This window comes from Micromys minutus (genome assembly GCF_963924665.1).
Source record: "Micromys minutus genome assembly, chromosome: 20".
Lineage (NCBI taxonomy): Eukaryota > Metazoa > Chordata > Mammalia > Rodentia > Muridae > Micromys > Micromys minutus.
Genome location: NC_137955.1, coordinates 40,652,325 through 40,679,237, shown reverse-complemented (window position 1 = coordinate 40,679,237; position 26,913 = coordinate 40,652,325). Strand labels below are relative to the sequence as shown.

At 44.4% G+C, this 26,913-nt stretch overlaps 1 protein-coding gene across 1 annotated transcript in view; it reads right to left on the bottom strand.

Moving 5' to 3' along the window:
- The window catches only part of RETREG1 (reticulophagy regulator 1), a gene marked incomplete at its 5' end in the record, with an annotated part of 127,077 nt that overhangs the window by 66,312 nt on the left and 33,852 nt on the right, over positions 1 to 26,913 (bottom strand). Inside the window, 2 exons of the mRNA XM_080933514.1 lie at positions 9,763 to 9,793; positions 15,963 to 16,069. Of these exons, the coding sequence (XP_080789640.1) occupies positions 9,763 to 9,793; positions 15,963 to 16,069 (138 nt within the window). The remainder of the gene's footprint in view (positions 1 to 9,762; positions 9,794 to 15,962; positions 16,070 to 26,913) is intronic.

Below are 26,913 nucleotides of genomic sequence, written 5' to 3'. Positions count from 1 at the left end.
CCCGTATGTAAATGTTGGGGCTTGGATGTGAAATGTCCTCATAAAATGCTCACATGGTGCTACTGAGAGAAAACTGTGAAGACACTAGCCACATATGTAAGTCAATCCGTGAATAAGGACGGATATCAGCAGATCCTAGCAGGTCCTTGGGGAAATATGCCAGTGAACGGCATATGAGATGAGCTACTTCCCTCCAACACACCTTCCCCACCCAGGATGTCCCAGCTCACCGTGCGAGGGAGCAGACTCAGCAAAGTCAACTGCCCATGTTCTGAAGCCTCTGCGGTGTAAGCCAAAATGAATCCTCCTTTACCTTTTCTCCACACTGTTATCACAACCAGGAGAACACCAATCTGTTCACTCTCAGCGTGTAAGGAAGGGCCTGAGGCCATCTTGTTTCTATTCCAGATTCATTTCAGATTCGACATTCCGCTTAAAAACTGTGAGTGTCCCTCTCTGGAGGGGTGGAGTGACGGCTCAGAGGCTAAAGGCTCGGTGCGCTTTCTGTTCTTCCAAAGGGCAAGGGTTCAGTTCCCAGCACCGCAAAGCAGCTCCCAACCATCTCTAATTCCTCAATGTCCCTGAGGACACTGTGTGCCTATGGTGCACACACACACACACACACACACACACACACACACACACACCCTGATAAGCACTTATACACATAGAATCAAAAATACATTTTAAACATTTAAAACTCCTCCCAATTACTTAGTACTCATTATATATTGAACATGGCACACTCTTTAAAAGCCCCTTAAGTATGATTATTTTAGCCAGAGTGGACACGATATTTACATGTGCAGCTTATTGAAATTAAATGTCCATGTCTGAGTTGAGGCCATCAGCTTGGTACATTTTAGGAAACAGCAGTTTTCTTTCCATAGCAGATGACTTGACAGTGGTGACTGAAAATGTCCTTGCTCATTATAATAAAAACCGTCGACTAAAAAATAAGAAAAACACCAAGATAAGGATTTTTTAAAGCTTTTTTTTTTTTTTGGTGGAATTCAAAATACTGTTCGAAATCTAAAGCTGTCATCCAGAAGAAAAGGAAAGAGGACCACAGGAGCTGCTTGTGCCCCACGTGACGAGAGGGCTCTGAATGTCTTGGTTTAAAAATACTCTCAAAGAACACCGGCCAAATGGCTGCGGGATTATAAGTTCTCTCCCAGTTGTCCAGGTATTAAAAGCAGGCACAAGTAAGAATAGCCTTCAAAATAACTAAAGGACAGCGCATGAGTTATGATATAACACTCCCCAGTCAGGGGACCACACGGCTGCACACCCTTTAATCAGACCGCAGACAATATGGACCCTACCAACAACTCCTGCTTCCCTTTCCCCTGCAAATTCCGCACTACAATATCAAAAAAAGGGGGGCAGGTGTTTAAGAGAAAGCTTGACTCCAAGGACAGATGAAGGGGACAGGCGACAAGCTTGAATTTCTGGGGTTGAAGGAGGAAAGGTATAAATATTACCTGGAATTCAGCATTTGTGCAGTTACTTCATGCCAGGTTCAATTTTCCACAAAAGATCTATAAACTGTGAACTAAGGTCAACCAGAAGTCCATCCCACACAGCCACAAGCATTCTCCAGTGACAAGGCTGAGGTCCCCAGTTAGTTCTACTGAGTCATTATAACACATTATATACACATATATTACATATAACATTATGTTATAATATATATAACATACATTATATATACATACATTATACACAATATATACACATATTATATACATAACACGTTATAACACGCTATCACCTGTCCTTTAGTCACATGACCTTAGCTGTCTGCTTTTAGAACATAATCAAACTAGTGAAACTCAAACTTCTCCCTAGCCGAAATAACGAAAAAAGACCATCGAATTAATGATGGCAGAGCAAAACGTGGTCTGTCTAGGTAGCAGTCTATTACTCTGCTGTTAGGAGTGGGCAGTTATACTATAAATGGATCTTGAACTGATTGCGCTAAGCAAAAGAAGCCAGATGCAACTCGAGAAGAACATATGTTTATAGGAATATCCGGAGGTAAATGCATAAAGAACACGCCAATTGTGGTTGTCTACAGCTAGAGGGAAGGGAAAATGTGAACAATTGCCTGATAGCTCTGAGGCTCCCTCTGAGGGTAATGAGAACATTCTGGAACCAGACAGCAACCTTGGGGTTTTCTCTTGGTCACTGGTTGGTCTCCATCCAATCACTCGCCACCATTCCCAGGATGCAATTCATACCACCTACCTCCACTGCCTCAGCCTTTCTCTCATCTTCAAGCCTCTGGATTTGTTTTCAGTCCTAACAGCCTACTCCCCAACCTGACACATAAAGGAAACCCACAGAGAACTAGCTACACAGGTCTCCAATGTCTTCCCACACTCCATTGCTTTTCTCTTGCCTCTCAGGACACAGATGCTGCTGCCTCCAAGCCGTGCCCCATGCCGGGACCCTCCTGACCACACTGGTTTCTTTTTCTATCTTCCTTTTACCTCTGGCCCAGTGGCAACATCCCCCTAGGCACATTCTTGGTTGGCATCTTGTCTTTTTGTCACCAACCCTGACACTCCTGCTTCAGGTTACTGCTCTTGGACCAATTGGGTCAAACTGTGTCAGGATGCAACTACCCCATAAAGCACGTAAAACCATATTGCTTTCTTAGATAGACCTGACCAGTTTGCCCTTGACAATTTCCAATAAAGACTGGTTCTCTCACATCATAACGAATATGCACTGGCTGGTTTTGTGTGTCAACTTGAAACTGCTGGACTTATCACAGAGAAAAGAGCCTCCCTTAAGGAAATGCCTCCATGAGATCCAACTGTAAGGCATTTTCTCAATTAGTGAGCAAGAATGGGAGGGCCCCCTCACTGTGGGTGGTGCCATCCCTGGGCTGGTAGTTTTGGGCTCTATAGGAAAGCAGGCTGAGCAAGCCAGGGGAATCAAGCCAGTAAGCAACATCCCTCCATGGCCTCTGCATCAGCTCCTGCTTCCTGATCTGCTTGAGTTCCAGTCCTGACTTCCTTTGGTGATGAACAGCAATGTGGAAGTGTAAGCTGAATAAACCCTTTCCTCCCCAACTTGCTTCTTGGTCATGATGCTTGTGCAGGAATAGAAACCCTGACCAAGACAGAATGTTCCACAAGTGTCCTATTGTTGCTGCAACAAACTGCCACAGGCTCATGGAGGCCTCTCATAAGCATGGTCTTGGAGTTGTGGTCTGTCTGGTAGCCAACTCCCTTCCAGAGGCGGTGACCCAACTCATCCAGCTCCTCGGACCTGCCTGCTCTTCTGGATTCCCTCCCTTCACCTCCAGTCCAACCCAATCCTGTCTTGCTCTGAAAAGAGCCCTGTGGTGACTCCGGGTCCTTGTGAATAATCCAGAAAACATCTACACCCCACATCTGCAAAGTGCCTATTGCCACATAAGGTGACAGGGACAGGGAGGGATTAGAATGTAGATATGGCGGGGCTGTAGGATTGCCAAGCCCTTTGGAAGTACATCAAAGTGGAAGCATCCCACAGCGCGTGCATATATTTCCTAACAAACAGGGATCTTTGGCTGGAACTTGAAATGGTTGTTTTATACCCAGAATCAAAGGACCACCAATGTATCCTCTTCCCACACAACTGTTTAAAAATGAAGGTTTATCTGGGGTTTGTGATTGACGTTATATAGGGTTCTGGACCAGGAAGGAGAAGAAATTTGAGTGTGTGTGTGTGTGTGTGTGTATGTGTTTTAATTCAGGAGCACAATGTGGGAAAGGGGGAGAACATTCTAGAGCAACAGCAGACAGTGAGTAGAAACTGTATCCTCTGAGTTCTTCCGCCCTCCCAAACCTTTAGCTTTTAAAACTACGTGTTACAGCAATTTTCCGCTCATTTGTGGGCGTCCTCCCCTCCCAAGCTGCTGTATTCTCCCTAGGTATGTGTTTCTTCACACTTTCCTATTGCTTCTCCAAGGTCTACGTTAATTTTTTTTAACTCTTCTCTACATTGCATACACATGCAAATATGCATCCTAAGTATAGACAGATGTAGGTTTTGATTGGATTTTATTCTTGTAACTGGGGAAGCACGAATGTTTTTGACTTGTCCAAATGCTAAGGTGTTAACCCCGCTTTGAAGTGGATGGCTTCATCTCCCTAGCAGTAGATTTTTTTTCAGCTTCCCAGAACTGAGAGGTTCTGCCTCCTGTGCGCCTCCTAGTGGTCGCTATCGGAGAAGCATCATCGAGCACACTACTTACTAAGCACTAAGGGAAACTATCTAGAAGGCTTGCAATGGTTCTATATTATCAGTCTGGGCCCAGAAACAATGTGTGCCAACATTACACACCCTTCCACAGATGCTGTTAGCATTTCTCCTAGACTCCGCCCCACAGTTACCTGGCAACAGCATGCCTGACTCACTATAAAAGGGGCTGCTTGCCCCTCCTCTCTTACTATCTTGCTCTCTTACCTTCAATTCCTTCTCTCCCCATTCCACTCAACCCTCTCCATGTGATCATGGCCTCTGGTTCTTCCCCTTCCCCCCTCTTTCTTTCTCCACCCTCCCCTCCCGTGTCTACTTTTGCCCTGAATAAACTCTGGTCCCTCAGGGGGGAAGGATGCCTCAGCATGGGTCCTAGAAGGCACACCCTTTCCCCACACACACTATACTTCACTCTACCAAACATATCCCTGGCTTCTTTTTCTCTTTTACAAGACACACCAGATGTGGCTTCCTGACTGCAGCAGACGCTCACACGTGCAGCAGGCGTTCCTCTCCGCCTTCTCGCAAGCTTCTGCACGGACTGCCGTGTAGGAAGGCCAGAGATTCTCGGGAACTCAGCAGTGCAGACGGACGGGATTTAAGGGTCGCGCTGTATGCACGTGAAGAAATACGACGAAGCATTAAAAACATAAGTGACCCACAGCCAGATCCAGAAGCGTAACTAGGTCACTTTATTAAGACAGTGTCCTTAGCTCCAGGTTGTCCTCAGCCCCAGGTAGGCCTCCATCACACCTATGTAGCCCAGAATCACCTACAACTTCTGCTTCACTTGCTCGTACTGCCCTGGGCTTGGGGTTACAGACCTGCGCCACCACACTGCTTTTATGGGGTGCTAGGGACTGAACCTTCATGCATGCTAGACAGACACCTCCAACTGAGCTGCATCCCCAGATCCCCAACCCTTCATTTTATTCTTAATACCTTGAGTTTTATTGTTGATGCTTTTTGAAAAAACATATCCATTGCCACTGCAAAACAACAACAAAAACAAAAAAAAAAAAAAACAAAACACAAAAACACATCCATCTCCAGGGAGTCTGACTTCCAGTCTGGGCTGGTTCTTCCTTCAGTCTCACAGTCTCCGCCACAAGAATATGGGTCTTAAACATCTAGCATGGGAAACTTTAAAAGGCTGATGGATAATTTGTATGTATACGGCTGGTGGTGAGAGATAATAAGCCTGCTTATCCACATTGTTTCCTCCAGGATGACCTCACAATTGAGCTCCAGTTTGTAGCTGACCTTGATGGGTCTCAACAACCAAGTACAACTTGAACAACACAGCCGAATTGGCTTGACCTTTGGGAAGCCCTGTGCATGGTCTGGAGACCCAGCCCAGCCACCCTTGTGAGGATTTGTTCTGTCTGTGAATAGGCCTCTTCTTTTGTCAGGAGAGGAAGAAAGGGGCTTTGAGTCTCATTGAACAATAGATAACTACCGAATTGTGCTCAACTGTTATTTTTTTTCTTAAGCCATAAAAAGGCCTATTGGAGTTCTCATTTTGGCAGAAGACAGACTTTCAAGTTTGTGGAGCTCAGCCTCCAGGCTTGCCCGGTATCATCAGCCAAAATGGGTTTAAGTAGGCATCCAGCAGATTTTGAGCCCAGTGACTGTATTTTCTGAAAAAGAAAACCCTTCTTCATTTAACTCAACCAAATGTACCTTTCACTGGAAGATACTCCTTTAAACTCACGACACCCTCAGAGAGCTTGTCGCTACTGGGGCTGTTGCTCAGTAGTATAAAACTTGCTTAGCATGCAAAAAGTCATGGGTTCATTACACACACACACACACACACACACACACAAGAAATAAGCCAATAAAACATTTTTTAAACTATGTCTCATTTGTCAGAGGAGATGGCAATATAGAGACACTAAGTGAATTTTCATGTTTTAGGAGGAATAATATCCTCAGAACGTAATGTCCAAGCCATCAGCTTTAAGTGCTCTGACTCAGTCCAGGCTTGTGGACTGGGTGGACACCACAACTTAATGATCCCAATGGTCCAAGATTCTCTCCCTGCCCCTCAAAACACAGAGAAGCAAAAGCAATCTCTGTGGGAATTATCTGGAAGCCCGTGGAAGAAAAGAACATTGCATGCCAATGCCAAATGTCAGTGCCCACGCTGCTGCTCTGGACACGTGAGACCCAGAAGACATGTGATCTGGCTACACGGGCAAAACCCTGCTTACCCCTGCTGGCTAGGCTGACCTGCGCTCTGCCTCAAGGTGAGTCAGGTTGGTGGCAGCTGAACCCAAGGGCCACCACGGCCTCCTACAGACAGTTCCCTGCTAGAAGCTTCCAGATGTCGCAGAAGATGTCAGAAGTCCCCCAGTGCTTTGTTAGGCTCCATTTCTACAACTTTAATGCCAATGAAATAAACCTTACGTAAATCGATACGGAACAATGACATATGATGAAGAAATCCTAGCCCCTTAATTTTGGGTTATAATGAACACACTACACACACACACACACACACACACACACACACACACACACATTGTACGTGTGCACATGTGCCCCACCACCTCCATGAGAGATGCCCGAATGCTTTACCCCAGCTGAAACAAGGCTCACGGACAGGAAGTCAGGCTCATGCTGAGATCAAGCCCAAACTGAAAGCAGACACTGGAAAAAGGAAGACTAACCCTTGCCGAGTAAGCCGAGTATGTCAGCTGTTGCACCAAAGGACAGTGGGGGGACAATGTCCAGCCACTGCTAAGCAGGAGGGTGGGAGTTAGGGTTAGCGTTAGAATCCATGAGCTTGGAATGAAGAAGATCCTATTTGCACACGGCTCCCACGAGCACAGAGTGCCTGCTCTTCCCCCACTGACCTGCCCATCCTCCTGTATTTCACCTCTAAGTTGTTTTCTTTCTTAAATTTTTTCACTGCTAAAGACATAGCACTACCCCAGACCAGACAGAAGCTGAGAACCACGTAACATGCATGCCAAGTTATCACCGAGAAACTCCGGCAGGAGTGATAGAAATCCCCATCACTGGAAATTCAATGAACAAGCATGGTGCTCCAAGATCAGGGGCATATGTGGTACAGGCCTTCTTGCTAGGACGGAGCAGCATACAGTAAGTTGCAACTCCCCACTATAGCTGAATCAATCCACTCATGAGGAGGAACCCTTGTGACCTATGACCTTCCCACTATACCCCACCACTAAAGGAACACAAAATGACCACTATTATTGGGGAGACTGAATGTCTGACATGCGGCTTTTCTTTCAGATTTTCATTAATTACATTATAATTTTTTTCATACAAGTGTATCTTGTACAGTGAGCATACTTCCGGCCATATGCTCATCCCCTTCCTGTTTCTCTCTTTGTTGCCCTAGTCTCACTGTGACTTCCATTTTATGTGTGCATACATAGTTTTAGGTGACTGCAGAAAGTCCAGAGACCACCAAGGAGCAACAACATGTGACAGGTGTCCTTTGGGAACCGGCCTGATTCACTCAATGTGACTATTTCAGCTGGTCTTCCTGCAAACAGCGCAACGCCACTCTCTTCCATGTCCTTTACAGCTGACAACAGCAGCATCTTCTAGATCCGCTCCACTGTGGCTGAACACAGGCTGGCCCCATAACCTGGCCACTGTGCATGAGTTTGGATGGACGCTTTGCAAGAGCAGTGCAAAAGGTAAGCGGACTGGTCTGCATCTGCGCATCGCTGAATCTGAGCACTCTGTGTCACAGAGCACAGAGCTGTGTTTGCTGCTTTTTAACCCTTCGAAATCCTGGGAACTCACTCGGTCGAATCTTACAGCCACCGCGATTAGGAAGTAAGCCTCCACATTCTTCCCAATGTATGGAAGGCACAGAAGGCATAGGCCAGGTAATGGGGTCCAGCGTGAAGCCAAGACTAGGCCCCTTGACACCGGGCTTGGTCATGGAGCCATTTGAATATCAAATTTTGGAAGTCAGATCTCTCATCTGAGTTCAGCAGCAGCCTCCTGATTACCCATTTTACCAAGAGAGTCAGTCTCTAAAGGAGAGCCAACTTGGGGACAGTCCCAAGTGGTCCAGGGCGACATCAGCAGATATAAATCATGCCAATGTTGTGCGCATGGCTAAAACGGCTCTTCACTGCCATTTGCATTATCCGGCAGCCTGGAGGCAGCGTGGTCTGTCCTTCCTTACGTTCCTAACTTACACCTGTGAGCAGCTCTGAGGTGCCTAAGCACACTCCCCAGAAACAAACGCCAAGACCCGTTACCATGAGAACAACCTGAGGCAAAGGTTGAGCAGAGACATATGTCACTCCTAGCCGCTGTTAACATGAACTAGGGACATCGAAAAAGCCACTGCAGACCAGAGCCACTCAAAGGATAGGACGTGAGCTGCGGTTAGGTCGGGTGGCTGAGTGGGACCCTGGAACTGGAAAATGGCATCCCACAACAGCTAAGGAAACCTACGCGGAGCATGGACTGGGACAAGAAAGGATGTGCTGGCTGTTCTTGTCAGCCGAAGTGTGCACAGGGCACTGCCACATCAGCCGCAGTGTGGCACACACAGGGCACTGCCACATCAGCCGCAGTGTGGCACACACAGGGCACTGCCACATCAGCCGCAGTGTGGCACACACAGGGCACTGCCACATCAGCCGCAGTGTGGCACACGCAGGGCAGGCCACTTCAGCAACTGCAGCGGGCAGAGCACAGGCAGGCCAGATTCTCAAAGCAGGGCAATGAGCGCCTTGTTTCTTCATGGGAGTTTCGTGGCACTGCGCATTCTGTCCCTCGCTTTATGTGTTCATTTTCTGGTGCCTACTTTGGTATAAGTCAGTGTAAGTATTCCCACCATCCTCTCTTAAGTCACTAATACATATGACCAAATCCGTTCTATAAAACAAAGTTCCTACAAGCACTACCTTCACTGGACTATTAATACCCACACTTTCTCCATCTTTCTTGTCTTCTAGGCACAGTGGGTGAAACACACTGTGTCGCCTCTCATTGCCCTAATAATTCCTTCTTCCACTTGGAAACACCCACCTCCCTGAAGGGCATATGACGGTCAAGGAGCAGATGCAGCCCCAGTGAGACAGAGGCCAAGTGGCTGGCCAGGACTTCCTTTTGTACTTCCTTTTCCTCTCCTCCTCTCTCAAGCCCTTCTGGAACATTCTAACAGGGTTCTAGAATTTGCTATTACCCCCGTTCTTCCACGGCAACAACTGTCACTCACAATTCAAAACTGAATCAAAGAGAACGGCCTCTCCCTCTCCCTGCTGCATCCTCAAGTGAGAGATTCACAAATCCGCTGCCACCGGGACACGCATGTGTCCCTCGAGTGACTTCCATACCTTGTCCTCAGCTTTGGCTTCACTTTCCACAGTCTTGCAAATCATGATAGGGACGTGGGCCCCTGTCTCTAAGACGTGAACTCAGCGATGCACCTCTGTGACTCAAATCGCCCACCCCACCGTCCCACCATCCATAAGACACGTTGAAGGAAAACGTCCCTACCTTTCACTCAGGCTTCTCCACAACTGTGCACCTGGAAGAGGAAGTGAAATATTAAAGTTAAGCAAGGTGTCACGCCCAACACACATCTGCCAACTTAGAAACATCCTAAGCTTCTACAAGCAGAATGTGTGTCTCTCGGGTGCTATACATTGTCTATCCACATAGTGTGCATGTCCATTTTCATGAAGGATGGAGGTGAGTCTGTAAAAGCCTTGAGTACATATCCTAACTAGAGTCAGGGAACTCTGCAACACAGCCCCTACCCTGTGGGAAGAAAACACGTCCACATAAGAACAAGTGCTGTCAAAGAATCAGTGAAATTTGACATGAGGTGTAAACCACCATTCTTCAGAAAGGACAGAAACACAACTGCTCAAGGAGTAACAGAAGTGGTATTGAAGGAAAGGTTGCCGAGGTGCAGTCTTCAGATATTTTAAACATATCTCAGTTCCAAGGAAATCAACAGAAAAAAAATGAATTGATGAAAAATGTGAAGAGAGATGAAAGATATAGTAGATAGAAAGATACATAGTAAATGGAAAGATGATGATAAAGACAGATAGGTAAGTAGGTAGGAAGTAGATAAGATGCATGCATGGGTGGGTGGGTGGATAAATAGATCGATAGATAGAGAGAGAGAGAGAGATGGGTGGGTGGATGGATGGATGGATGGATGAATGGATGGATGGCTGGATGGGTGGGTGGATAAATAGATAAATAGATAGATAGAGATAGAAAGATATAGAGAGAGAGGTGCATGGGTGAATGGATGGATGGGTGGATGGATAGATGGATGGATGGATATGTGGATAAACAGATCAATAGATAGATAGGTAGATAGATAGATAGACAGACAGACAGATAGATAGATAGATGGGTGGATGGATGGATAGATAGATAGACAGATAAATGATAGAGAGAAAGATAGATAGATAGATAGATAGATAGATAGATTAATTGATTGACTGATTGATTGACTGACTGATTTGGTTGTCAAAACTTCAGGGATTACTTTTATCGGACCAACTATTGATAGTATATTCTTAGCTGTCAGATTTAAGAAAGCTCAATATGAAACAATTATAAAATATTTTTCGCACTTTCTATTGAAGCAAATGCCAAAGGTATCGCCTTGTGTGTGTTTGAATATCCCCTATCAGGTGAACATCCCATACCAAATCAGTCTGAACGTTTACTGCTAGGAGAAAGTTGCACAAAATTCTTGGCTTCCAGTTCTTTGGACAGTTGGACTCATGCGATCGATCTGGTTTCCTTTCTTGTCTTGGCTGCATAAGCATGGGTGTGAATCACTCCTCGGATCACGTTAGAATACTAGACCCCTGCTCCCATTAGGCCTCTGAAACAACTGTGTTTCCTGTAACCTTCTAGAATAATGCAAACCTAGAGTCGAACAGCCTATCCTAGGAAGCCAGCTTAACCCGGGGAGCTGTGAGCAGTAACGTGGCTTCCACTGGAGTTACCGATACAAACAGAAATCACAGCTGTCTGCTCTCATCTCATAGTGGTCTAACTTGAGTCTTCACAGTGTTTCTCCAATGACTCAGGAGCCAACAGTGAAAACCTGAGATTCTAGCATGAGGTGCCTGTCTTATTGTTAAGAAAGGAGAAATGATAATAGATGAGGGACAAGAGAGCTTTGAGATTGCTACCACCACTGAGCATAGATCTGGTAGGGACTGCGTAGAAGGAGGAAGTTCTGACAAAGATGGGGTCAAAGCCCAGCACAACTAGCAAAGGGCTGGGGAGGGAAAAGTAAACTAACAGTGACTCCTCAGGAGCAGAGACCTAGGGACTGAGCAGAGAGTACTGACTGGGGGGCTCTGCAGGTGCTACCCGGACAGGCTTCCGAGGGCAGCCACCCCACACATAAGCCAAGACAGAATCACATAAAGGGAGAAGTGTATGGAGGACTAGAGACTGTCGGTCCAATCTCAACTAGGTTTAATCTCCATCATCAAGAGACTGTTGGTCTGTAGCCTCAGTAGATAGTGCAGATTTCACAGGAGGGAAGACAGAAAGGCACAGTGGTTACAGAATGACCCCCGCCACATGGCTGTGGGCAGAGATCGGGACACCTACTGTGCCCTCTTAGAGCCTAAAGTGGAGGTGGCTGACCCTGATTACCATGGGAGTAAAGGACAAAGCGGTCACAGACACATTTGAGGACATAGGAGAGATTGATCATGCTACAGTAGACAGCCTCAGGACCTGACAGTGAGCAGCAATGTAGGGGCCACACACTTCCGGGATCTACGGATATGGCCTGGATACCGTACGCTTCACAGAGAAAGAGTAACATACACGACTGTGTCTCTGCTTCCCTTTCTCCATTTGTTTCACGTGAAGGGTGTGTCAGGGGAGACGATGGGGCGCAGAAAGGAGAAGGCACGGTGTACTGGCTATTTTGGGGCCAACTTGACACAAGCTGGGGTCATCACAAAAAAAGGAGCCTCAGTTGACGAAATGCCTCCATGAGATCCAGATGTAAGGCATTTTCTCAACTAGTTATCAAGGGGGAGGGCCCAGACCATTGTGGGTGGTGCCATCCCTGGGCTGGTAGACCTGGGTTCTATAAGAAAGCAGGCTGAGCAAGCCAGGGGAAGCAAGCCAGCAAGTAACATCCATCCATGGCCTCTGCATCAGCTCCTGCTTCCTGACCTGCTTGAGTTCCAGTCCTGACTTCCTTTGGTGATGAGCAGCAATGTGGAAGTGTAAGCTGAATGAACCCTTTCCTCCCCAACTTGCCTCCTGGTGATGACGTTTTGTGCAGAAATAGAAACCTGACTGAGACGCACAGGCTTTGCTTGCTTCTCAGCGGGTATAGAGACCCTGTCTCCTAAGATGGAAAACTTCAGAATTAACTGTTGGGTCCTGTGCACACAGCTTATAGACATGGGCTCTTGAAATGAGGGAGTGTGTAGTGAAAAAGAGACATGGGGAGCGGGGAGGACACCAGTAAGCTCAGAGCCAGCCAAGGTCTTATCTGTAGCCAAGAATGTGGAAAGTGGGCAGCTCAGAGAGGGAAAGTGGTGGCAGGTCCCAGAGAGCTCTGCTGTTGTGTGCAGAAGCAGGGTCTCAGGGTGACTCATGGGAGCAGCCGTGACCCCACAGCTGCTTCTACATAGAGCTTGCAGTGAAGTCAATGTCTCCCTGAGAGAGACCAAGTGCAGCCAGCACTGAACTGGGCTGGAAGCCTTGCTTTCACCTCCAGCCAGCTATTCATGGGCTCAATTGGGTCTTTGTCCTAGAAGACTCAGTAAAGAGGGACAAAGAAGGCCCGAGGGTTTCTCCAGCCAATGCCCGGGGAGAGCAGAAGAAGGAAGCCCATCTTTTCCTTTGTCCTTTTCCCATGCGTAGAAATGCTGTGTTCACAACATCATTCTGTGAAAACCCCCGAGAGAAAGATGGGTCTGCTGCAGAGGCCAGCATGTCTGCGTCCCCATTAGTAATGGGTGCTTATAAGCAGCCATGCCTTAAAATGACACTTACTAATGGGAAGACAGAGCCCCAGGTGTCCTGACTGGACAGGGGACACAGCCACAGTAGGACTCACTCACTGTAGCCTTTCACCCGAACCAGATTCAAATCAGTGGCATAAGATGGGTTTTCAGGCTGGAGAGGTGGTTCAGAGGTCAAGAGTACCCGAATGCTCTTCCCAAGGTCCTGAGTTCAATTCCCAGCAACCACATGGTGGCTCACAACCATCTGTAATGGGATCCGATGTCCCCTTCTGGTGTGTCTGAAGACAGATACAGTGTACTTACATACATAAAGTAAATAAATCTTAGAAACAGAAAAATCAAAAGACAAAACAGAATGGGTTCTCTTCTGTTACGAGATAAACTGGTTTTGTCACCAAAGCGGGCTGTGTATCTGTGAATGTTGCTTCATAGAGAAAAGGGAGCTTTACAAGGGTCATCATGTCGAGCTACAGGGATGGCTCAGAGGTCAAGAGTATCGGCTGCTCTTCCAGAAGTCCTGAGTTCAATTCCCAGCAACCACATGGTGGCTAACAGCCATCTGTATGAGATTTGGTGCCCTCTACTGGCCTGCAGGTGTCCATGCAGACAGAACACTGTATGCATAATAAATAAATAAATAACCTAGTGTCATCATGTCAAGAATAGAGACGATCACCCTCTATCACCCAGGTGGGCACCAACTACAATCACAGGGGGGAGCTCAGAGGGAGGTCTGAGCAAGCACAAGAGAAGCTGATGTGATCGTAGAGCCGAGGACTGTGGTGATGTAGTTACAGCACCAACCAGAGTCAGGCAGGAAGAGGCGGGGGTGGGTCCTTCACTAGAGCCTCCATGGTAAATATAAACCTGCTGGTGTGTTGTTGGAACTGATGTCTTCCAGAGCTATGGCGAGAGTGCTGTCTGCTGACCAGAGCCACCAAGTGTGTGGTAATTCATTAAAGCAGACACAGGGAACCACTGATCCTGCAGCTCCTCCATAGCTGGGGATTATTCTTTCTTTCTTCGTGTTAGCCTTCATCCTTTTTGCATCATTAAGGACCCGGATGCATGCTGGTGAGCGCTGTACGATTGAGCTAGATCCTCTTTTTATTTTAAGACGGGACCTCAAGCCACAGCCCCTTTGTGGCTTTGCACTTCCTCCCTGGCCCAGGCAGGCCTCAAACTTCCGATACCCCTCCCTTGGCCTCCAAGTCACTAAGATCACAGGCCTGCTTTGGTAATTCAATTTAAGAACTAGAGACTCTTTAGGCTGGTAGACTTCAGCTCCCCCACCAATGTGTTTAAGAACAGCTTTGTTATGAGGAAGGTTCTCAAGAACATTAATTCCTATGGTGTAACTACCAAAATGGCCGGTTGAAATGAAAACTGAAGACCCTATGGGTCCTGAGAGCTAGGGCTGAAGGCCTTCTGAACAGCCCCGGCCCCGCACTCAGAAGCCAAGTCTTCTTGCCTATGATATGGCCAGGGTGAACACGCAGTGAAAAGTAACGTGCTGCAGGGGCTTCTGAGCACATCCACAAATGGCTACCTTCTTGCTTTCTTTCTCCTGAGGGAAGAACTTGTTCAAAATACATCCAAGAAAATAGCCCTTCTCTTTTGGCTATGAATCAATACAAAAAAACCACAGGGCTTGCCAGGGCCTAGCCAGTTTCTCCTGGGGTGTGAGGTATTGGTCTCAGGATGCCCCAAAGCAAGTTCTTGTTTGAGAGACCTTGCCTCTCTCACAGCCCATCCCCATGACGGGGAAGCTGGGTAGTTCCTATACACAGCGTCCATATGGACCCTAACTGAAGCCTCGTCATTATGATTTAATAGAATCTTATGTCCTAAAGAGATCTTTGCCCATTTACAAAACTTAGTTCAAGCTTTAGGGGAGGAGGCATGGAGGTGCATAGGAAGGGTGCCCTCGGGTAAATACAGTACATGGCCCCTAAGGAAGCTAAGCACTCTTTAAATTAGCCGAGCTCCCACTTAAGTTAAAATGTAGCACTTACAGCTGATTCTCTCACTCCAACACCATCTAGAACATTTGTGTAACTATCAGCGAATTTTAAGCTTGTTGCTTTCTGTCACTGAGAAAACCATTCTCAAACTCCTCCATTTTCCAGTGGCCTGGTGTGAGCTTATAGGGTGGAGAAGATACTGCGGGGCTCCACTTACAGTGGCACTTAAACATCACCCTGGTATGTGGCCTCGCTTCAAGCCAAGGGAGAGCCCAACACACCGGCCTTTTACCTGTTCTGGCAAGAGACAGAATCATAAGATACATTATAGGAGTAAAGCAGAGTGAAGCGCTATCCTGTCTGGCTAACATGCAAGGGCCTGGGTTTAACCCCCAGCACTGAAGAAAGAAATAAAATGTAAAGTGTGTGTGTGTGTGTGTGTGTGTGTGTGTGTGTGTGTGTGTGTGTAAAAAGCAAACCAAGACAATATGGTGACATGTGTCTAAATCCTAGCACTCAGCAAGCAGAGACAAGAGGATCACTGAGAGTTCTAGGCTAACCCAAGTACAGAGTAACCTCATCTCAGACACGGGGGGGGGGGGGGGGGACAGAGGAAACAGGAAGTAAAGGAAGTAGGGGAAAAAGTGTCTGTTACACAATCCTCATGTTCAAAAGGTCAATATATCCACACAAAATTTAGACATTGAGACTCTAGAAATAAAATGAGGAAAGAAGTCAAGTTGCAGATCCTTACCTCTTGCCCTAGACAACACCATGTCCTTGATGATCTGCATGATAACACGGCCCAGTATCGTGATGGAAATGAGATGGTACACTCTCCACGGAGTCAAGGCAAGGAACCTAGGACCCAGAGAAAGAGACAAGACTCCATTTTACTGTGAAGATGTTCAATCAAAAACAAAACTAAGTTGACTTTCTCTCACAGGAACAAAAACTATCCTCGATAATGATTTCTCTTTTAAAAAACTACACCAGTGACACTTACTGTATCAAACTCAGAAAAACCAAAATCCCTCAGGCCACGTGTATGTCAGCACTGGGCTTTCTGCTCTCCTTTAGACAGAGGATTTGTGTTCCTCCCGCTCCTTCTCATCCCCCCCTCCTCTGGTCTGACTCAGCAGCAACTATGGGTGCTGCAGGTGGAAACAGGCCTGGCCCGAAGCTGAGTTTAGACCGACTGAAGAGCCGGGGATACAGGGTGCTCTACCAACACGGAGAAGCTGCAGAAGATGCCCTGTCTCTTTAATGGCATTAAGAGGTAAGCTGGCTCAGAGGGCTCAAGCACGTGGTGCCAAGCCTTATGATCTGAGTTAGACCTCTGGGACCCTCCCTAGTGAAAGGGGAAGGCCAGCCTCCACAGGCTGCCTGGCCTCTCCACGTGTGCCCTAGCATGCCCTGGGCCTGTATAAATGCAGCTTTAGCTGCTGTGTACAATGACCACAGTTTGCATCCCCAGGAGCAGAAAAATAAAATGCTAAGTGATTTAGGGGGATAAGCTGAGCTAGGAAAGAAATGTGTAACCAAGCTGCCTTCTAGAATGCTATGCAATGAATTGTGCCATATATTTGCAATACATATCATAAATATATGTACACACACACACACACACACACACACACACACACACACACATGACTCTAGATAAGGTTGGATGAAGTTGTGAATGAAGCCCTCCATCAGAAAGGTACATACAACCATCTTCTGTCTTTGTTCTCATACTAAGCATCTGTGTGACTTGGGGCAGTAAAATTAACAAAGTAGACCAGGTCGGTGCTTCTAAATTAGTGATGTGCCACTGTCTTACTGAGGGTTACTATTGCTGATAAAGCACCACGACCCAAAACAACTTGGAGAAGGAAGGGCTTCTTTTGTTTACACTTTCACATCACAATCTGTCATCAAATGAAGTCAGGGCAGGCACTCAAGGCAAAAACCTAGAGGCAGGATCCGAAGCACAGGCTATAGAGAAGCCCTGCTTACCGGCTTGCTCCCGATGGCTTGCTTTATCTCCTCATGTATACAGAGCCCAGGACCGCCATCCCAGTGATGACCCCACCCAAGATGGACTCAGCCTGCCTCCATCATCACTAATTAAGGAAATGCTCTATAGGTTTGCCTACAACCTGATCTTATGGGAGTATTTTCTTAATTGAGGTTCCCACCTCTACAGTGAGGTTAGCTTAGGTCAAGATGGCATAAAACTACACAGCACAGGGCCACATCATCATCATCATCATCATCATCATCATCATCATCATCATCATCATCATCATCATCATCCGCCTTTTACATTTGTCTTAACACAGGCTTCGTTTTAACATCTGTTTTCTTCCAAGACTGTCTCTTCAGTCACGGGTTATAATTAGCCCTTGCCATTGTCCCTGTTACCAATTCCTTCAAACCATACTGAAGTGGCAACTTTCAAGATTCCTATTAGAGATTCACCATAAGGAAATTCTTACCTTTACAACGTTTTGCTTATGTATTTATTGTACTTGGTGCTACACATTTTCTTATGAGTATATTCTGGACACTATACGAAGTGGTGTGTCTGCAACAATATTTCTCAACGAAGCCTAGGTTCCAGGAGGCAGTCTGTATCCCTGTCACCTGCTTTCAGGTGTTCTTCATGGGGTCACTGACCTGACTCAGAAGCACTAATGAGTTGTAACTTGTAGTTTGGCTCCCATGAGTCAAGCGTTAGATTAGCATGGACCAGTGGGGTTGCCTCTGTACAGTGATGAAGGGCCCTGGAAAGAGTGAACGTTCGCTCCAGTTGGAACGTCTTTAGAACCAGCCCGAGAGCTACTTAATGGTCTGGCTGAAAACAAAGAAACACAGACTTAACTGATGCTCTGGAAGCCGCTGCTTGCTCTCGTCGTGGGAGCTCCAACTTCCAGGAATTAAAAATTAGGTAACAGTAGAAGTTCAACCCACAGACCTCATGTGGCAAGCTCTACCATAGCAACGCCGAGGAACGCTCCGAGGTCTTTCTTTGTCCTGGGCAAAGGCCCAGTTGGCATCTCAGCCAAAGGTCTAGGTGGTCATTAAGAATCTACGGCCAGCTGAGAAGGCAACAAAACAATGGCTTGGGAGAGTGAAGCCACAGTGTTTGGGGCTCAGCTGTCTCCTTGGCAGGCTGGTGTCTGTTGCTCCAAAGAACGAAGTATTATTGAGAAGCAAACATTTAAATAAACACACGTATAGAAAACTCTGTACATAGTTGGAATCTTAATCGTGCATCATGTTGAATATAACTTTTCACTGCCCCTAAAACTCCATAAAAATCCATAGTTCTGTAATTTATTGCTTGTGATTTGAAACGAAAATCTTAGAAACACTGGTGACTTTAAATTTCATTTTTAAGAAATGTCTAATATTCTAAAGATCTCATTATATAATTTGGGCGATCAAAGAGTTACTTTGGTAAGTTTCAAACATGCAACGAAAGAGAGGCCAGGGTTTACGAACCCAGCTTTATCAGTTCCCCATGCACAACTATTTCCTCCATTTCTCCATCCAGTGCTACACCTTAATGTGCCCAAGCCCTTCTTGAAGTGAATCCCCACAAAAGTAACTTAATCTGAAAATGTTTCCATTCATCCTCCCCAAAGCTCTTGTTTTGTTTTTTTGTTTTTTTTTGTTTTTTTGTTTTTTTTTTTTTAACTGAACTAGATCTGTGAAACCCTGCCTCAGTCCTTTGTGTATGTATCTGGGTACACGCTCATGTATGTATCTCTCTCTCTCTCTCTCTCTCTCTCTCTCTCTCTCTCTCTCTCTCTCTCTCTCTGTGTGTGTGTGTGTGTGGTGTGTCTATGTGTATATGTGTTTATGGTGACATGTTTAATCATTTATCCAAGGGGCACTTAGGCCAATATTATAATTTTACGTCTGTAAGCAATCCAGTGATAAACTTGGCTGTGCAAACATCTCATGAAATATTGTTTTATTCCTTCAGATAAATACCCCCGAGTGATATAACTGATCTTGTGTTGAACCAAATCATTCTCAATTAATCCTTACACAGAAAACGGAAAAGGACAACAGCGTTGCAATCCCTGGCATGTCTGCATTAATGATCCTGCAGCCAGGGCTGTGTCATACCCTCTGAAAACTGTGGTCACTGTCACAGCACAAGTAACACAGAAAGAGCCCTCTTCACTCCGTCGGTCCACGAAACCCTTCTGATGGAATCTCTGACCTCTACTCAATACATCACACCTAATATGACCAACATCCCTGTATCATCAACTTCCCGCAGGATGCTACCATTACTGCTTAGACTAGCAGCTGGGATGATATTGAAACCTGCTCTGCCCAATCAATACGTGGGGAAGTACAGGTAAATCACCATGCTGCACCAAAGGACCACTCCATCTGCTGTAGGAGCAGAGGAGAGGCCCTGACTGCAAAAGAAACACAAAGTTCGAGGGCAAAGATGGCTTTAAATGTTTGTCTTCCAAAAGAAGTCAGTGCTAACAGGTGAGATTGAAGAGGACCATGCTCACAAGAGCGTGTAAAACCTAAGAGTTAGCAGGTGTGCCCTGAGCCCTTGACCCCTCTACTTGTCGGTGTATGTGTGTGTGTGTGTGTGTTTGTGGGCGGGTGTGTGGGTGGGTGTGTCCTCTAGAGTCAAGTTCAGGGTGAATGAAATATCTGCTTTGCAATGGGCAGAGATCTGCCCCTGGGGTTTCACAGTCACTTGCTTCATCCTTACACTCAACTGTGAAGAAGGAAGGTTTGATCATTGTCCCCATTACACAGATGAGCAAAGAGAGGTCAGAAACTTGCCTCGGGCTCCAAGAAGAGGTGAGGTAGCTTTAAGATGTGAACACAGGCTGTCTAGCCCTACCATTGCTCCCGCTGCCTCTCGGATGGTGACTGCCACTTCATGTGCCCCTTATGTTGTAAAAAGGGCTAGAGGGACTGTCACCAATTTATAGATAAACTTTACTTTTAAGAACACTTTCAGACGTACGAAAGAGTTAAGCAGAAAATGCTGAGAGCGCCCGTACAATCCCTCTCCCCTGAATACCATGTCCCCTATTATAGAATTCTTGCATTTCAGATGGGGCCCGTTGATTACAGCGGATAAACCATTCTCCATGTGTGATTAATAACTAAAATCCTTAAAGCTCTGTGATGTACATGCTTTGGCCTTTGACTAATGCTGTGCTGTCAGCCTTTACAGGATGGGACAAACTAACTGTGCTACTCTAAAAATCCCCAGAGCCCCATCCTTCCCTCCCTCAAGCCCCTGAAAGCTGCTAGAATTCTGTCTCTACTCGTTTGCCTCTTCCAGAGCACAGCATGGACTCACTCAACAAACAGCGTTTAATTGGCTCTTCCATGCAGCAACAGAGAGGATTATTCCAAATTGTATTTCTGTGGATTAATAGGATGCCTTTTTAAACCTTTGTATATAAAGTATGCAAAGTATCTCTTGTATAGTACATTGAAATTTACCCATTCACCTACTGAAGAACACCCTGGTTGCTTCCAATTGTTGGCATTGCTGCCATTAACATTCATATGCTGGATTTTTCAACCCATTTCAGAACAGTCTCTTTGTTTTTTAACAATTTATTGGCATGCTGCCTGTATTGATTAAAAGCCCAGGGGGTCTGTTTTTCAGCTAGTGTTGGAACCTAAGTATATTAAATATGTCCTTGATTGACAGAGGCCGTCATCCACACAGACCATTCATCATAACCATTTCCTTGTCTGGCTACACCTGCCTGTTTAATATCTGAGTATCATCAGTCCTTACCCACATCAATGGTAACAGGTGCTGATGATTACTGAGGTCCTGCCACCCCCCCCCATTATCAGGGTGACCCACATTTAGGAGCCAGCACTTCATGAACCCATGCATAGTTGTCCCTGTCACTCCATCATAAGAGACTCTCATAACAACTTGCTTGAAAGCCCACTGCAACCTAAGGTCTGCATTACTTCACCACCTGCAGTACAAAACAACTATGAAATATTCAACAGTCTTCTATAGAAGAACCATCAGACCCTCCCAAGGATTTCATGGGGCAAAACCCAAACAATGCCCTGAGGACTGTACTGGCCCAGGGTGGAATTCTGGAGTAAAGACAGTTATTTGCAGGCTGTCTGATTCCACAATACGGCAGAGCAGTTACACAGGAGGGACTGGGGTCAAAGCATAGGATGCTGTGAATACCAGAGGAAAGAAAGAATACTAAAAGCAGTAAGGGAAAAAGGTCATATAACATATAAAGGCAGACCAATCAGAATCCCACCTGACTTCTCAACAGAGACTATGAAAGCTAGAAGATCCATTACAGACATCATGCAGACCCTAAGAGAACACAAGTGTTGGCCGAAGCTGCTATACCCAGCAAAACTATCAATCACCATAGATGGAGAGACCAAGATATTCCAGGACAAAACTAAATTTACACAATATATGACCACAAACCCAGCACTACAAAGAATTACAGGTGGAAAACTGAATACAAGAAGGGAAACTACATCCTAGTAAAAACAAGAAAATAACTAAGCAAGAAAACCAAAAGAAGAAAGACACACAGGCACAATTCTACCTCTAAAAGCAAAAATAGCAGGAAAAAGCAACCACTATTCATTAATATCTGTTAACATAAATGGACTCAATCCCCCAATAAAAAGATATAGGCTATCAGACTGGAAACATAAACAAAACCCAACATTTTGCTGCATACAGGACGCTCAGAGACAAAGACAGACACTATTTCAGTGTAAAAGGTTGGGGGAAAAAAACCTTCCAAGCAAACGGCCCCAAGAAACAAGCTGGAGTAGCCATTCTAATATTGAATAAAGTAGATTTTCAACCAAAAGTTATTTTAAAAAAGTAAGGAAGGACACTTTTTACTCATTACAGGGAAAATTTATGAGGAGGAACTCTCAATCCTTAACATATATGTTCCAAATACAAGAGCACCCATATTCATAAAAGAAACCCTACTAAAACTTTAAAAAATACACTGCACCCCACACAATAATAGTGGGAGACCTCAACACCCCACTCTCATCAATGGACAGATCATGGAAGCAGAAACCGAACAAGGACGCAGTAAAACTAGCAGAGGTTATGAACCAATTGGAAAGAATAGACATTTACAGAACATTTCACCCTAAAACAAAAGAACACACCTTCCTCTCAGCACCTCATGGCACCTTCTCCAAAACTGACCATATAATCGGTCACAAAACAAGCCTCAATAGATATAAGAAGATTGAAATACTCCCATGCATCCTATCAGATCACCATGGACTAAGGCTGGTCTTTAATAACAACAAAGACAACAAAAGGCCCATATACACATGGAAACTGAACAATGCTCTATTAAACGATAGCATGGTCAAAGAAGAAATAAAGAAAGAAATTAAGGATTTTCTAGAATTGAATGAAAATGAAAACACAACATACCTAAACCTATGGGATGCAATAACAGCAGTACTGAGAGGAAAACTCATAGTGCTGAGCGCTTCCAAACAAAAACTGGAGAGAGCATACATCAGCAACTTGACAGCACAGTTGAAAGCTCTAGAACAAAAGGAAGCAGATACACCCAAGAGGAGTAGACGGCAAGAAATAATCAAACTCAGAGCAGAAATTGACCAAATAGAAACAAAACGAACCATTGAAAGAATCAACAAAACCAAGAGCTGGTTCTTTGAGAAAATTAACAAGATTGATAAATCCTTAGCCAGCCTAACTAAAGGGCAAAGAGAGAGTATCCAAATTAATGAAATCAGAAAGGAAAGTGGAGACATGACAACAGAAACTGAGGAAATTTAAGGAATCATCAGATCCTACTACAAAAACTTATACTCAACAAAGCTGAAAAATCTGGAGGAAATGGATGAATTCCTAGACAGATACCAGATACTAAAGTTAAACCAGGACCAGATAAAACATCTAAATAATCCCATAACACCTAAAGAAATAGAAGCAGTCATCAAAATCCTCCCAACCAAAAAAGCCCAGGTCCAGATGGGTTCAGTGCAGAATTTTATCAGACATTTATTGAAGATCTAATACCAATACTCTCCAAACTATTCCACAAAATAAAGTCAGATGGAACACTACCTAACTCATTTTTCGAGGCCACAGTAACCCTCGTTCCAAAACCACACAAAGACCCTACAAGGAAAGAGAACATCAGACCAATCTCACTTATGAACATTGATGCAAAAATACTCAACAAAGTCCTTGCAAACTGAATCCAAGAACACATCAAAAAGATCATTCACCATGATCAAGTAGGCTTCATCCCTGGGATGCAGGGATGGTTTAATATACAGAAATCCATCAACCTAATTCACCATATAAACAAACTCAAAGAAAAAAAGCCCATGGTCATCTCACTAGATGCTGAAAAAGCATTTGACAAAATTCAACACACCTTCATGTTAAAAGTCTTGGAAAGAACAGGAATCCAAGGCCCATACCTAAACATAATAAAAGCAATATACAGCAAACCAATAGTCAACATCAAACTTAATGGTGAGAAACTTGAAGCAGTCCCTCTAAAATCAGGGACTCGATAAGGCTGCCCACTCTCCCCCTACCTATCCAACATAGTACTGGAAGTCCTGGCCAGAGCAATTAGACAGCAAAAGAAAATCAAAGGGATACAAATTAAAAAGGAAGAAGTAAAAATATCACTATTTGCAGGTGACATAATAGTGTATGTAAATGACCCCAAAAATTCCACCAGAGAACTTCTACAGCTGATAAACAAGTTCAGCAAAGTGGCTGGATATAAAATTAACTCACACAAATCAGTAGCCTTTCTATATTCAAAGGACAAACGTGGAGAAAGAAATTAGGGAAAATATACCCTTCACAATAGTCACAAACAATGTGAAATACGTTGGTGTGACTCTAAGCAAGTGAAGGACCTGTATGACAAGAACTTCAAATCTCTGAAGAAAGAAATTGAGGAAGATCTCAGAAGATGGAAAGATCTCCCATGCTCATGGATTGGAAGAATCAGCATTGTAAAAATGGCCATCTTACCAAAAGCAATCTCCAAATTCAATGCAATCCCCATCAAAATTCTAACCCAATTCCTCATAGAGTTGTAAACAGCAATGTGCAATTTCATCTGGAATAACAAAAAACCTAGAAGAGCGAAATCCATCCTCAACAACAAGAAAACATCTGCAGGAATCACCATCCCTGACCTCAAGCTTTATTACAAGGCAATTGTGCTGAAAAGTGCATGGTAGTGGTACAGAGATATGCACATGGATCAATGGAATAGAATAGAAGATCCAGAAATGAACCCTCACAAATATGGTCACTTGATTTTTGACAAAGGAGCTGTAAACATTCAATGGAAAAAGGACAGCCTCTTCAACAAATGGTGGTGGTTCAACTGGCACTCAGCATGCAGAAGAATGAAAATAGACCCTCTCTTATCTCCTTGTACAAAGCTCAAATGCAAGTGGATCAAAGATCTCCACATTAAACCAGATACATTGAAACTATTAAAGAGAAAGTAGGGAAAACATTAGAACACACAGGCACAGGGGAAATTTTCCTGAACAGAACACCAATGGCTTGTGCTCTAAGATCAAAGATCAACAAATGGGACATAATGAGATTGCAAAGTTTCTTTAAGGCTAAGGAGACTGTCAAGAAAACAAAATGGCAGCCAACAGATTGGGAAAAGATCTTTACCAACCCTACATCTGATAGAGGCATAATATCCAAGATATACAATGAACTCAAGAAGTTAGACACCAGAGAATTAAACAACCCTATTAAAAAATGGGGTACAGAGCTAAACAAAAGTTCTCAACTGAGGAATATTGAATGGCTGAGAGGCATCTAAGGAAGTGCTCAACATCCTTAGTCATCAGGGAAATGCAAATCTAAACAACCCTGAGATTCCACCTCACACCAGTCAGAATGGCTAAGATCAAAAATTCAGGGGGGCTGGGGAGATGGATCAGTGGATAAGAGCACTGACTGCTCTTCCAGAGGTCTTGAGTTCAATTCCCAGCAACCACATGGTGGCTCACAACCATCTGTAATTCGATCCAATGCCCCCTCTACTGGTGTTTCTGAAAACAGCTACAGTGTACTCATAAATAAAAATAAATAAATAATTCTTAAAAAAAAATTCAGATGACAACAGATGCTGGCAAGGATGCAGAGAAAGAGAAACACTTCTACACTGTGGGTGGGGTTGTAAACTGGTACAACCACTCTGGAAATCAGTTTGGTGGTTCCTCAGAAAATTGGACATAGTACTAAAGACCCAGTTATTCCACTTCTGGGCATATACCCCAGAGATGCTCCAACATACAATAAGGGCACATGCACCACAATGTTCATAGCAGCCCTATTTATATTAGTCAGAAGCTGGAAAGAACCCAGATGTCCTTCAGTAGATGAGTGGATACAAAAATTGTGGTATATTTACACAATGGAGTACTACTCAGCTATTAGAAACAATGACTTTATAAAGTTCCTAAGAAAATGGATGCATCTAGAGAATATCATCCTGAGTGAGGTAACCCAGTCACAAAAAAACACACATAATATGCAGTCACTGATAACTGGATACTAACGCCAGAAAGCTCTGAATACCCCAGAATCAACTCACAGGCTATATGAAGTTCAAAAAAAACAAAAGCATAAATAAATAAATAAATAAATAAATAAATAAATAAATAAATAAATAAATAAATAAAATGAAAGCCTCAGTCCTTCTTAGGGAAAAATAAATATATAGCATCCTCTCAGAGTGTGGTTCACCTGGACCTGAAATCATTAATAATCCAAGAGCTAAGATAATAATAGCCTTGTGACAATTTTTGGTATTCACAGATCATCATGCTTAATCTATACCCAACAAGAAATCTGTTTCCATGTTAAGTTCTGTCCTACATGTACTTCATTCTTATGGTAACTAGTGGGATTTCAATGCATGCTATCAAACCTCTAAAAGAATTAAGCACTGACAAAAATATTCATATAATGTTATGCCAAAATGCCTTTAAAAATCTGTATATGTGTCTCACTTTTTTAAAAATAAACTGGTAAGAAAGAAAAGCATTCTTTTAAAAGAAATTTTAGTTCATTTCTTTTAATGAACTAAATGCTTTTGTCCTCATGTCTGTAGAGTTTAGCCTAGAGACCGAGACACAGGAACACGCAGAAAAAAAACATCCCCACTAATCCCTGGTTCCAGCAACAAGAAACATCTATATGTTGACAAACTTCTTGCAACCACTTAACTACTATTCCAAAACATTAGTATACCCATCTTAATTAAAATACATACGGTGTTTACAAAAGGAATTGCATATTATTTTAGCTGGCATAGTAAATTACTGTTATCCCACCAGATATTCCATATTTTGGTCACAAAGGCAAATATATATCACAATTATAATGAATCTGTGTCTATCTTCGGCAAGCACACACATAAAATGTAAAGTTGTTCATGTGTAATAATTGCCCGTGGCCTCATGAAGACATACTGTGTGTGTCAGGATGCTGCTGCAATGGACAATTCTGTAAGTCAGTGCTTTCTGTCACTGAGATGTGACCTACTTCTCCACCCCAACACAATGGTGCCTTTAAGAGCATGCCACATCACCCAGGTGGCTCAGTCATTTCATGGTCACCACCCACGGACGACTTCCAGCCATGC